The sequence below is a fragment of the Tachyglossus aculeatus genome, chromosome 20 (genome assembly GCF_015852505.1).
Source record: "Tachyglossus aculeatus isolate mTacAcu1 chromosome 20, mTacAcu1.pri, whole genome shotgun sequence".
NCBI lineage: Eukaryota > Metazoa > Chordata > Mammalia > Monotremata > Tachyglossidae > Tachyglossus > Tachyglossus aculeatus.
Window position 1 is genome coordinate 1,417,629 of NC_052085.1, and position 14,100 is coordinate 1,431,728.

The window sequence follows — 14,100 nt, forward strand, 5'->3', positions numbered from 1 at the left end:
GAATATCAAGTGTTTAAAGGATTCTCCAAAAGACCTAACTCTGGAACGCCATAGGAGGGTGAAAACGATGAGTTGTCACCACCTACCTGGCACGTTCTCTGGCATCTATGAGGATAAAAACGGCACATGAAGCTGAAACCTAAAGGCCAAAGAGGAAGACAGGTGTTTTCCAGGTAAGCTGAGAACTACGACTGGATGTCTTAGTTGCCGAAGGACTGGTTTCCATGTAGCGCGTTTTCAACTTTGGACAGGTGAACCACTAAGGAGAACTGCGTGCTTCATCTTTGCACAAAGACAGCAAAATGGTTGAGTTCTTAATTACGCTCGATTTAAATAATTAAAGATCAATGGGACGAGCCATCGCGCCGAAACCCGCCACCTCCGGGGAAAGCCCCGCCCCAGCCAGGTGCCGACACGTCGGAAGGGCTTCCCTCCACTACCCGGGGGTAGGGGCTTCTCCCGGGAGCGCCGGGGCCGGGTGGACCTACCCAATGCGGAAGGGCGCCAGCGTCATTACAACAAATGATTTATTTCAAGACTTTTTCAATTTGGGATTTACAGAGGTCGTTCCCCAGAAGCACAATGAAAGGCGGGCACAAGTTTCCCCAGCTGGGCCTTTCCAAGGTGGTTAATGTGGTCTGCGCTACTCAGAGTCCAGGAAGTAAGTCTCAAAGTCGGGGTCCAAGTCTGACACCAGGGCCTCCACAAAGTCTTCGACCGAGGGACACTTCTCCAGCATGCCTGCAAAACCGAGAGCATCTTATCAGCCACTCCATTGCCAATGCACACACGTGCTGGCACGCGTGATTGCCCCACTTGCGGCTACAAGCGCCTCAGGGGCAGGGACCGGACCCCGCACTTCAATGGCATATGCCTGGGCACCATATGACAGCACTGTATGCCCGAGCACGACGTCCCCCAGCGCCTAGGGCAGTGCTCAGTACACGCTCAGGAAACGCTGGTAGGATGATGAGGACGACGGCAGATCTCACCGAATGCACTGACGACTCCGGGCTCAGGAAAGAAATTGTTTTGCTTTTTCCAGGGATCACACTAACGAGCTTGGTCCATTTCCATTTGCCAGGGAAATCTGACCCCAGGGAGAGCGGAAGGGGGAAAGAGCTGGGGATAAAGTCCCGTGGCCTGCGGGTCCCAGTCCTGCCCGAGATCCGTCGGCCTTTCACCCTGTCTTTTTGGGGACAGAGCTGGTGAGCCGCTCTCCCCCAAGCCTGCACTAGGCCAAGACTCCCTTCCCAAACTTACATTCATCCATTCACTCAATCGGATTGAGTGCTTCCTGTGTGCAGAACACTGTTCTAAGCACTCGGGAGAGTACAATATACGCAATACAATAACAGACTCATTCCCTGTCCAAAATGAGCTTACAGTCTAGAGAGGGAGTCACATTAATATGAATACATAAAATTACAAGAAAAGTGCCTGACAAATAGTAAACAACAAATAGCATAAAAAACAAAACAAAAAAACCCATCAGAGTGGGCAGGGGCACAACTGAGGTAGGATATTCCTCTTTCAAGCCCAGGGCCATCCAGGGGAGGCCCTCCGGCAGTTCTCCTGGCCACTCTCAGGGCCTCCTTTTTCTTTCAATGGAAACCCAGATCCTGCTGCTGCTTCTCTCTCTGTTGCAGATGCCGGTTTGAGAAACCACCCGTTTCACTTACAAAGTACGATTCCGTCCCAGAGCGAGTGACCCCGTGGGCCGGGAGGCGTGGGGTGGGCCAACCGGGGCTGGTTACGGGCGCTTTGATTTTCCTGACGCCCACAGCTAAGCTGGGTCCCGACCTATTTCCACTTCAGCACTCGGAGGAGGAGATTAATCTAGAAGACTATGTCCGCTCCAAATCAGGAAGGACTTTGCAAGCGGTGGAGGAGGCACTTGTAGTTTTTAAATGTTCAGGGAGAAACGACTTGGCCCGGTGAATTTTTCACGGGAAAAGCCCGTTTTCTGTGTCTGGAACAACGGGCATCTTGAGGTGTAAATTATTCTCAGCTGTGTGCTGCAGTAACCCGTCAACCTGTAAGAGTTTTTCTCGCTTTTCATACTTGAAGCATTTTCATAAGGGAACGATCTGCTACTGAATCTGTCAGAAGTTAAAACCAGTTCCTGCATGGCCAGCCCTCATCCTTAAGTATAGCCCCGGTGTTCCTTTGAAGTGGTTCTCCCGAGGCCCAAACTGCCAACGTAAACATGACCTCCTTCTCCCCTTCTCTCTCCTGCCACACCTAGATACATCTTTCCCTGCTCAAAGAAGGCTACCCGCCACTCTGGAATGGCCACTTTTTAGGGAAGACCACCGTTCAGGGAAGCTGTTAATGACACACCTGCCCCGGACCCTGCATCGACGTGGGCTCCAGTCGCCAGCCATTCCCAGCCGACTGGCCAAAGGTGACGGCTTCAATGCTTGCGGAGCAGGACCGGGGCCCGAGGCTGCCCCCCATTTCCCCCTCCCCTCTCCCGGAATCGGATCCTGGCCTCAATTCAACTTCAATTTGCTGTGCAAGTGTCAACATGAAATAATCCTCTCTAGGTGAGGGAGCCAAAAAACAGCCCCCAACAATGCTCACAGGCAGAATTAGGAGGGAGAGAAAAAGAAGAACTAGGATTTTCACATAGGTAGGGGGAAAAACTGCCAAGAACCCCCTGATTGTCCAAAGCTGGCAAAGGTGTTCCTTTCTTCTGTGGGTCTCTCCTGAAACAGGGGCTGCGCTCGCATTTCAGTTCCCCCAAAATGCCGGCGAGGCAGGAGGGTGGAAAGCATGAAAAAGAAAAAATTAAAGCATGGTCCTTGCCCACAGAACCGAAGGTAACTCCGCACCTGAACAAACCCTGAAGGAAAGAATGGGGAAAGGCAGAGTCAATAATACACAACCCCAAGAGAAAGATCTCTAAATATTGGTTTGGAAGAAAGAAACAGCAGTGACCGAGAGCAAGCGGATGCTAAGCTCCTAAAGCAGCGACAGCAGCAGCTGGGTACTGGTGTCCTTTGAAGATCAGAGCACAGGCGAGATTTCTAAATCTTCTTGGCGGCCCGAAGTCACTTAAAATAATAATAATGGCATTTATTAAGGCTATGGGCAAAGCACTGTTCTAAGCGCTGGGGAGTTTACAAGGTGATCAGGTTGTCCCAAAGAGGGCTTACAGTCAATCCCCATTTTACAGATAAGGGAACTGAGGCCCAGTGAAGTGACTTGCCCAAAGTCACCCAGCTGACAATTGGCGGAGCCGGGATTTGAACCCGTGACCTCCGGCTCCAAAGCCCGGGCTCTTTCCACTGAGCCACGCTGCTTGTCTGCTTCTCTTTCCACCGGGCCACTTATCTCTCCTGCACATTAGCCACTAACTCAGTGGTGACTTTGGGCAATGCTGGTATGGTCACTGAGGCAGGGCCAAGGCCCCTGGTGTGCCAGCCCCGTGGATGTACCCAGGGAAGAGCCCATCAGCCCCAGGAACTACTGCCGTGACCTCAGGGCGGAGACCCCAGCAGTGCTCTGCACATAGTAAGCGCTCAATAAATATGATTGATGATTGATGATAGGGACTGGACGATCTTGGCTCGCCCGCCATTCTCGCCACCGTGTGCCGTGGCTTAGTGAACTCATAGTCATCCTCAACTGTAAAATGTAAAACCTGTTCTCTCTCCGACAGACTTGAGCCCCACGCAGGACGGGGACTGTATCTGACCTAATTAGCCTGTACCTAATCTAGCGTTTGGAACAGCGTCAGCGCGCAGTAAGTGTTTAACAAATACCATTAAAAAAAAAAAAAGTCAATACGCTAGGCTCAGATGAGATCTGGGGGTGGTCCTTGTTTGCCCAAGTCAGGAGCTGTGCTTAATAATAATAATGGCATTTATTAAGTGCTTACTATGTGCAAAGCACTGTTCTCAGCGCCGGGGAGGTTACAGGGCGATCAGGTTGTCCCACCGGGGGGGGATCGCAATCTTAACCCCCGTTTTACAGATGAGGTAACTGAGGCACAGAGAAGTTAAGCGACTTGCCCAAAGTCACACAGTTGACAACTGGCGGAGCCGGGATTCGAACCCATGAACTCTGACTCCAAAGCCCGGGCTCCTTCCACTGAGCCACACTGCTTCCCACTGCTCGACCTTCACTTCATCATCATCATCATCATCAATTGTATTTATTGAACGCTTACTGTGTGCAGAGCACTGTACTAAGCGCTAGGGAAGTACAAGTTTGCAACATATACAGTCCCTACCCAACAGTGGGCTCACAGTCTAAAAGGGGGAGACAGAGAACAAAACCAAACATACTAACAAAATAAAATAAATAGAATAGATATGTATAGGTAAAATAGAGTAATAAATATGTACAAACATATATACATATATACAGGTGCTGTGGGGAAGGGAAGGAGGTAAGATGGTGGGGATGGAGAGGGGGAGGAGGGGGAGAGGAAGGAAGGGGCTCAGTCTGGGAAGGCCTCCTGGAGGAGGTGAGCTCTCAGTAGGGCCTTCACTTAGGTGGTCAAGGCTCAGAAGACTGACTACACTGGAAATCAAGCGCCCTGCACACGCCTGCTGGAAGAAACTCCAGGTTCTGCACCCATCTTCCCCGAATAACCACAACAGCAAAGCTTTCCAAGTGAAAGTATATACACAAGTATATACACTTTCCAAGTGTATATATGTATATATGGCTGTACATATTTATTACTCTATTTATTTATTTATTTATTTATTTTACTTGTACATTTCTATCCTATTTATTTTATTTTGTTGGTATGTTTGGTTCTGTTCTCTGTCTCCCCCTTTTAGACCGTGAGCCCGCTGTTGGGTAGGGACTGTCTCTATGTGTTGCCAATTTGTACTTCCCAAGCGCTTAGTACAGTGCTCTGCACATAGTAAGCGCTCAATAAATACGATTGATTGATTGATTGATTGATTGATTCCTAACGATGCACGGCGTTTCAGAGGCCGAAAGGATGACGGTATTCCCGCTCCAAATCATTTGGAACTGCTTGTACAGAACCTCGGGGAGCTTTATGGGATCGTGAGTCTCATCGCGCACCCGTCTCTCCCATGCCTAGGGCAACTGAGGGGCTCAACTTCTCTGCTTTGACGTTCGCTCCCACATTACCACACTACGGTTACCCAGGCCTCCCCACTGCCTCCGACGGCCCCCGAAAATTGGGAACAATTTCTAAATCTACCACAAGACACAGTCTTCCCCGCCGTTGAAGTTCCTGATTATCTGACCATATCTTATTTATTTATTTTATTTATTACCTTTATTATTTATTTATTTATTTATTTTTTATTATCTTATTTATTTATTTTACTTGTACATATCTATCCTATTTATTTTATTTTGTTAGTATGTTTGGTTTTGTTCTCTGCCTCCCCCTTTTAGACTGTGAGCCCACTGTTGGGTAGGGACTGTCTCTACATGTTGCCAATTTGTACTTCCCAAGCGCTTAGTCCAGTGCTCTGCACATAGTAAGCGCTCAATAAATACGATTGATGATGATGATGATGATGATGATGATCTTCACCAGGCTAACAGAAGCAGGGTGGCTCAGTGGGAAAGAGCCCGGGCTTTGGAGCTAAAGGTCATGGGTTCAAATCCTGCCTCCGCCAATTGTCAGCTGTGTGACTTTGGGCAAATCACTTCACTTCTCTGGGCCTCAGTTACCGCATCTGTAATAATAATAACAATGTTGGTATTTGTTCAGCGCTTACTATGTGCAAAGCACTGTTCCAAGCGCTGGGGCAGATACAAGGTAATCAGGTTGTCCCACGTGGGACTCACCGTTTTCATCCCCATTTTACAGATGAGGGAACTGAGGCCCAGAGAAGTTAAGTGACTTGCCCGAAGTTGCACAGCTGACAAGTGGCAGAGCCGGGATTTGAACCCACGACCTCTGACTCCAAAGCCCGGGCTCTTTCCACTGAGCCACGCTGCTTCCCCGATCTGTAAGATGGGGGTGAAGACTCTGAGCCTCACGTGGGACAACCTGATCACCTTGTAATCTCCCCAGCGCTTAGAACAGTGCTTTGCACATAGTAAGCGCTTCATAAATGCCACCATTAATTAATTAATTAATTAATTAGCAGTCAACCGGATTCCCGGGAGAGGCTCTCAGCTTGTGGCTGCCACTAGGGTTTCTTGGTCCGGTGGAAAGTGGCAAATCCGGACCCACCGGCAAGGACGAACCGATCCAGGGAACTGACAGGTCCTCGTGCATATTAGTTTGTTTTAATTTCACTGTCCCGACTAATTCCCACTGAAAATTACATTTCTAGGTCACACGACCTTTCTTCTTCCGGAGCTTAATTTCTTATTTAAAGAAACACGCACCCACACCCACATGCTAGACACACAACGTGCCCGCCCACACAACCAGAGCGAGGTTTGGGCTTGGAGAACAGGTGTGCTCTTCCCTAGCTCCCTTCCTACGGCCCTCGGTTGGAGTCAGGTCAAAGCGCGGCAGATAAGGGAAGGATCTGAGCATTCCAGATTGGTCTCAGACGGTCACTCTGGGCCGCGCCGCTCACGGGAGCGCCGGGAACGGACCTCTGCTTCCATCATTAAGTGCGATCCGGCTCCTCTGGGCCCAAATGTGGGCCGAGAACAAGGGTGAGAAGGAACCGGCCCTGTGGGACTAGCAGTGCTCCAGATGCAGAATTGTTAAAACCACTAAAACCTCTCCACCTTCTTCCACCAGACCTCAACCTCCCGACCCCTTCCTTCCTCTCCCCCTCGTCCCCCTCTCCATCCCCCCATCTTACCTCCTTCCCTTCCCCACAGCACCTGTATATATGGATATAATATTTACTATTAAATATTATTTAATTATTTAAATTAATCATTTAAATTATAAATCATTCTATAATTTAAATAATTAAATTATTTAAAATATAAATTATTCTATAATTTAAATAATTAAATCAATTATTTAAATTATGAATTATAAATTATTCTATAATTTAAATAATTAAATTAATCATTTAAATTATAAATTATTCTATAATTTAAATAATTATTTAAATTATTTAATTGCTTAAATTTCTATGATAATAATTATTATTAAATTAAATATTATTTAAATATGATATTTAAATCTATTAAATTTATATTTAATATAAATATTAATTCATGATATTTATAATATTTATAAATATAATATTTATGTATAATATTGAGTAATATTTATTGCTCTATTTATTTATTTATTTATTTTGCTTGTGCCTATCTATTCTATTTATTTTATTTTGTTAGTACGTTTGGTTTTGTTCTCTGCCTCCCCCTTCTAGACTGTGAGCCCACTGTTGGGTAGGAACTGTCTCTATATGTTGCCAATTTGGACTTCCCAAGCGCTTAGTACAGTGCTCTGCACATAGTAAGCGCTCAACAAATACGAATGATGATGATGATGACCCACCAATCCAAGAAACTGACTGAGCGCCTACTGTGTGCAGAGCACTGTAGGAACTGCTTGGGAGAGGACAGAAGAAGAAGAAGAAAAAGAAGGCAAGGACCTCTGCCCGCGAGGAGCTTACAATCTAGCCCAGGAGGTAGACACAAAATGATTAATAAATAGGAGGAGGACGTGTACAAACAACACAGTATTCAATCATTCATTCAATCATATTTATTGAGCGCTTACTGTGTGCAGAGCACTGTACTAAGCGCTGGGGAAGTCCAAGTTGGCAACATCTAGAGACGGTCCCTACCCAACAGCGGGCTCACAGTCTAGAAGGGGGAGACAGAGGACAAAACCAAACATATTAACAAGATAAAATAAATAGAACACGTAAAATAAAATAGAGTAACAAATACGTTCCAACACGTATCCAGGTGGGGTGGAGAGGGGGGCTCAGAGGGGGAAGACCTCCCGGAGGAGGGGAGCTCCCAGCGGGATGGAGGGAGGGAGGGAGGGATGGAGAGAGGGAGGGAGGGAGGGAGGGAGGGGTCCCCCCCACGTCCATGAACTATGTCCTAGTTTGAAAGTCACAAATCTCCCTGGAGAGCCTTCCTGAGGAGTTCAGTACAGTCCTGACGGGGTGCCGCCTTCATCTAGCAACGGCTGTACTTAGTGGAAAAGAGCCCGGGCTTTGGAGTCAGAGCTCATGGGTTCAAATCCCTGCCCCACCAATTGTCGGCTGTGTGACTGTGGGCAAGTCACTTCACTTCTCTGTGTCTCAGTTACCCCATCTGTAAAATGGGGATGAAGACTGTGAGCCCCCTGTGGGACAACCTGATCGCCTTGTAACCTCCCCAGCGCTTAGAACAGTGCTTTGCACATAGTAAGCGCTTAATAAATGCAGTCAAAAAAAATCAAGATCCCAAATTACCAACTCCAAAATACTATTTCAGCCCACCCTCCGGCGAATACCGGGAATAGAGACGTCGGTTTTATTTTAGAGCCCGCCAGCGTTTGTTCTGGGAAGGCAGCGTGGGTGTTGGTTGTTTCGGGGGTGATGGCCACGCAGCTATGCGGAGGGAGGTTGGCGAGGTGGGCAACCCAGGGGAACTCTTTTAGACTGTGAGCCCACTGTTGGGTAGGGACTGTCTCTATATGTTGCCAATTTGTACTTCCCAAGCGCTTAGTACAGTGCTCTGCACACAGTAAGCGCTCAATAAATACGACTGCTGATGAACTCCAGGGGAGGAGTGCTGGTGGTCAGAGATCCTGGGGGAGCCTAGTTTCCCATGGCCAGTTCTCCATCTATATCCCTGCTACCTCTCCTTTCCTCCTCGGTCCTCCTGACCACCTCTGTGTCTGTTTATTGTTATACCGTACTCTCCTAAGCGTTTAGTACAGTGCCTTGCAGATGGTAAGTGCTCAATAAATATGACTGGATGAACTGAAGGTACCTCCCATTTGGCTGCTGCCCCAGTCACGGCTCCCACCATCAACTGGGCCATTATTCCCTCTCAACTCTTTTCCCCATCCTCCCTTTCATTCTCTCCCCCCAGCCTCCTCTCACATAGTAGAGGCACTTGGAAAAGCAAATGTCAATTTCCTCATGGGCACACAGCCACTTACAAGGTATCCCAAGGCTCTGATCACATCCTTTTTCAAAAACTCACACGTCCTATGCTCTGAAAAGCCTCAAAAAAATGAACTTGCTGCACAATCCGAACCCTGAAATTCCAAATTACTTGAGCCACGAAGCCGTGTTTGCTAACACAACAGGAATGATACCACTTGACGGTTCTGAAATGTTGGATTTTGCTTCGGCTGCCGGGGAAGGTGGGGGCACAGAGGGAAAGGAAGTGGAACGGCTCCGTCCCCCAAGCTCAGCTAAGATAAACATTCATTTCTGCTCTCAGGGAAGTGATTAAAAAGTTCAACATGGAGAGCCCCTTTTCCCCTCCCTACGTGAGGGGGAGGAGAGGAAACCCGATCGCACTCCATGTAAATATCTGAAAGGTACAAATACCAGAATCTAGCAGGGAGGAATGCACTTTGGGAGGGACGTGATGATATAAAAGTGAAGCAAATTCAGAAGAAAATGACATATGAGGCTTTTTAATAGGCTGGTAATAAGCAGGCCAGGGGAATGCCTTACAAGGAAACCAAACCATGTTCCTGGGAGAGACGGCTTGACTAACAGGCCGGGGGGACAACTGGGCTTGCAGCTCTCGGAGAGACGTCAGCCCCTCCAACGAGGTGGTCGGGGCTCAAATTCCTATGCACAGATCTTTAATTATCCATTATAAATAACTTATTTATTCATATTAATGTCTGTCTCCCCCTCTAGACTGTAGGCTCCTTAAGGGCAGGGACCGCGGCTGCTAATTCTGCTGTACTGTACTCTCCCAAGCGTTTAGAACAGTGCACTAAGTACAGGAGGTGCTCAATGAATACCACTGACTGACGTCCAAACACCAGCTGCGAGGACTGCCTTGTTTTCTGCCGTCCGGCTTCTGTCCAAACCTTCCGAAGATGTCTGAAGACCCCCCCCACCGGAAGACATCAAAGTCTGCGGACTCCACAAAGGAAATTATCTTAATTTTTCAATCATTCATTCCGCCGTATTTTTTGAGCACTTACTGGGTGCAAAACACTGTACTAAGCGCTTGGGAGACTACAGTCTAACAACAGACACATTCCTGCCCACAACGAGCTGACAGTTTAGAGGGGGATAACCGCACCGCAAAATAATAACTTGAAGCAAAGTTTCTCAATCTCAGTCTCTCTCTTTCTCCCCTTGCCCCCAGGGAATCAATCAATCAATCAATCAATCGTATTTATTGAGCGCTTACTATGTGCAGAGCACTGTACTAAGCGCTTGGGAAGTACAAATTGGCAACACATAGAGACAGTCCCTACCCAACAGTGGGCTCACAGTCTAAAAGGGGGAGACAGAGAACAAAACCAAACATACCAAAAAAATAAAATAAATAGGATAGAAATGTACAAGTAAAATAAATAAATAAATAAATAAATAAATAGAGTAATAAATATGTACAACCATATATACATATATACAGGTGCTGTGGGGAAGGGAAGGAGGGAAGAAAAGCAAGTCTTGGAGAGAGGGGTTGGATATTCATGGGGGAACAAGAACAATCCCTATTTAATATTAATAATAACGGTATTTATTAAGCGCTTACTATGTGCAAAGCACTGTTCTAAGTGCTGGGGAGGTTACAAGGTGATCAGGTTGCCCCACGGGGGGCTCACAGTCTTATTCCCCATTTTACAGATGAGGTAACTGAGGCCCAGAGAAGTTAGGTGACTTGCCCAAAATCACACAGCTGACAAGTGGCGGAGTCGGAATTTGAACCCATGACCTCTGATTCCAAAATCCGCGCTCTTTGCATTGAGCCACGCTGCTTCTCTATTTGGCACCTGTAGATATGCTTGTACAGATTTATTACTCTATTTATTTTACTTGTACATATTTACTATTCTATTTATTTTGTTAATGATGTGCATCTAGCTTTACTTCTATTTATTCTGATGACTTGACACCTGTCCACATGTTTGGTTTTGTTGCCTGTCTCCCCCTTCTAGACCGTAAGCCCGTTACTGGGTAGGGACCGTCTCTATATGTTGCCAACTTGTCCTTTCCAAGCGCTTAGTATCAATCAATCAATCAATCAATCAATCGTATTTATTGAGCACTTACTGTGTGCAGAGCACTGTACTACGCGCTTGGGAAGTACAAGTTGGCAACATATAGAGACGGTCCCTACCCAACAGTGGGCTCACAGTCTAGAAGGGGGAGACAGAGAACAAAACATATTAACAAAATAAAATAAATAGAATAGATACGTACAAGTACAATAAATAGAGTAATAAATCCGTACAAACATATATACATATATACAGGTGCTGTGGGGAAGGGAAGGAGGTGCACACAGTAAGCGCTCAATAAATATGATTGAATGAATGAATAATTTTATTTGTAAATACATTCCAAGGGAAGACCAGATGAGCCAAGTGCTTGACCATTAAACAACAGGAGAGTAGAGTGAATCAATCAATCGTATTTATTGAGCGCTTACTGTGTGCAGAGCACTGTACTAAGCGCTTGGGAAGTACAAGTTGGCAACATATAGAGACAGTCCCTACCCAACAGTGGGCTCACAGTCTAAAAGTCCAGTGAAAAGTCCAGTCTAAAGTCCAAGTGAACCTCTTGGATCCCGGGCCACTGACTGAGAAGATTAGGCCCAGTGACAGGTAATCAATCAATCAATCAATCGTATTTATTGAGCGCTTACTGTATGCAGAGCACTGTACTAAGTGCTTGGGAAGTACAAGTTGGCAACATATAGAGACGGTCCCTACCCAACGGTGGGCTCACAGTCTAAAAGGAGGAGACGGAGAACAAAACAAAATATATTAACAAAATAAAATGAATAGATATTTACAAGTAAAATAAATAGAGTAATAAATCCGTACAAACATATATACAGGTGCTGTGGGGAAGGGAAGGAGGTGCACACAGTAAGTGCTCAATAAATATGATTGAATGATTTTATTTGTAAATACATTTCAAGGGAAGACCAGGTGAGCCAAGTGCTTGACTATTAAGCAACAGGAGAGTAGAGTGAATCAAGCAAGCGTATTTATTGAGCGCTTACTGTGTCCAGAGCACTGTACTAAGCGCTTGGGAAGTACAAGTTGGCAACATATAGAGACAGTCCCTACCCAACAGTGGGCTCACAGTCTAAAAGTCCAGTGAAAAATCCAGTCTAAAGTCCAAGTGAGCCTCTTGGATCCCGGGCCACTGACTGAGAAGATGAGGCCCAGTGACAGGTAATCAATCAATCAATCAATCAATCGTATTTGTTGAGTGCTTACTGTGTGCACAGCACTGTACTAAGCGCTTGGGAAGTACAGGTTGGCAACATATAGAGACGGTCCCTACCCAACAGTGGGCTCACAGTCTAGAAGGGGGAGACGGAGAGCAAAACAAAACATATTGACAAAATAAAATGAATAGATATATAGAGTCAATCAATCAATCGTATTTATTGAGCGCTTACTGTGTGCAGAGCACTGTACTAAGCGCTTGGGAAGTACAAGCTGGCAACATATAGAGACGGTCCCTACCCAACAGTGGGCTCACAGTCTAGAAGGGGGAGACAGAGAACAAAACAAAACATTAACAAAATAAAATGAATAGATATGTATAAGTAAAATAAAATAAAGGTAGCCAAGCCTTTGCATTTTAGTGGCCTGGAATAACCCTGGCCTTGTTTCAGCAGGCCAAGGTGCACTCAGAGGGCTCTAACAACAGGATACCCTTATCTGTCTGGGGTGGCTTGGGTGTTATCTGCAAGAGGCAGCAGGGGAGACCAGACAACCTCTTAGGGCTTTTCCCAGATCTCCGATGCTGTGATAAAGTGGAGATTTACCTCTGGATTTGGAGCGCAGGGCCACAGAGGAGCCAGCGGAAGAAGCGAAGCCAGTGGCAATTCAGAGGCTGCAGCTATTCCCGGTCATAGTCCAAGTAACTCACGCATTCCTTAGTGTGGATTAGGCGGGCACTGACTGCCGATTGCATGGACGGCACTGGATAAGGTGTTCACTGCGCTCTGTGGGAGAGGAGCTTCAATGGGTGAAACAACGGGGTCTTCCCTCGCCAAAGCCCAAGGTCACAAAGCAGACAAGTGGCAGAGCCGGAGCCAGTCACTTTTCTGGGCCTCGGATACCTCGCCTGTAAAATGAGGATTAAATCCTCTTCCCTCCAATTTAGACTGTTGGACAGGGGCTGTGTCCAACCTGGTTACCTTTTATCAATCAATCAATCAATCGTATTTATTGAGCGCTTACTATGTGCAGAGCACGGTACTAAGCGCTTGGGAAGTACAAGTTGGCAACATATAGAGACAGTCCCTACCCAACAGTGGGTTCACAGTTTAGAAGGGGGAGACAGAGAACAAAACCAAACATACTTACAAAATAAGATAAATAGAATAGATAGGTACAAGTAAAATAAATAAATAGAGTAGTAAATATGTACAAACACATATACATATATACAGGTGCTGTGGGGAAGGGAAGGAGGTAAGATGGGGGGGATGGAGAGGGGGACGAGGGGGAGAGGAAGGAAGGGGCTCAGTCAGTCTTTTATCTACTCCAATGCTTAGTACAGTGCCTGGCACTTAGCAAATGCCATAAAAGTACCATTTATTTGACACACTTAATAAGCGTTGGCTTTCCCCGCCAACTTATATGTTGCCAACTTGTACTTCCCAAGCGCTTAGTACAGTGCTCTGCACACCGTAAGCGCTCAATAAATACGATTGATGATGATGATGATGATGATGACTGCAATCCTGGGCCCCTTCATAGCACGGGACCCACTTCGACTACTAGGGGAGCCTGACCCAGCCTTTAACTCTGTCCAGGCTGGAAACTGCCCCAGTGTTTTTATAAATTATGGAGGAGATTAACTTTTAGACTGTGAGCCCACTGTTGGGTGGCGACTGTCTCTATATGTTGCCAAGCGCTTAGTGCAGTGCTCTGCACATAGTAAGCGCTCAATAAATACGATTGATGATGGAAACTGCCCCAGTGCCCCGGGGTTGGGGAGCCGGAGAAGCAGGGGACCCTGAAAGTGGAAGTTACCGGGGGAGCAGGAGGGGAGATCT

The 14,100-nt window shown here is 46.6% G+C and overlaps 1 protein-coding gene across 2 annotated transcripts in view; it reads right to left on the minus strand.

Annotated features, from left to right (window-relative positions):
* Nucleotides 1-509: 509 nt before the first annotated feature.
* The window catches only part of LOC119941409 (mitochondrial intermediate peptidase), a 94,712-nt gene continuing 81,121 nt past the window's right edge, over nucleotides 510-14,100 (minus strand). For both annotated transcript variants that reach the window (XM_038761833.1, XM_038761832.1), the window contains one exon: nucleotides 510-741. In XM_038761833.1, coding sequence (XP_038617761.1) covers nucleotides 644-741 — 98 coding nt within the window. In that variant the 3' untranslated portion in view covers nucleotides 510-643. The remainder of the gene's footprint in view (nucleotides 742-14,100) is intronic.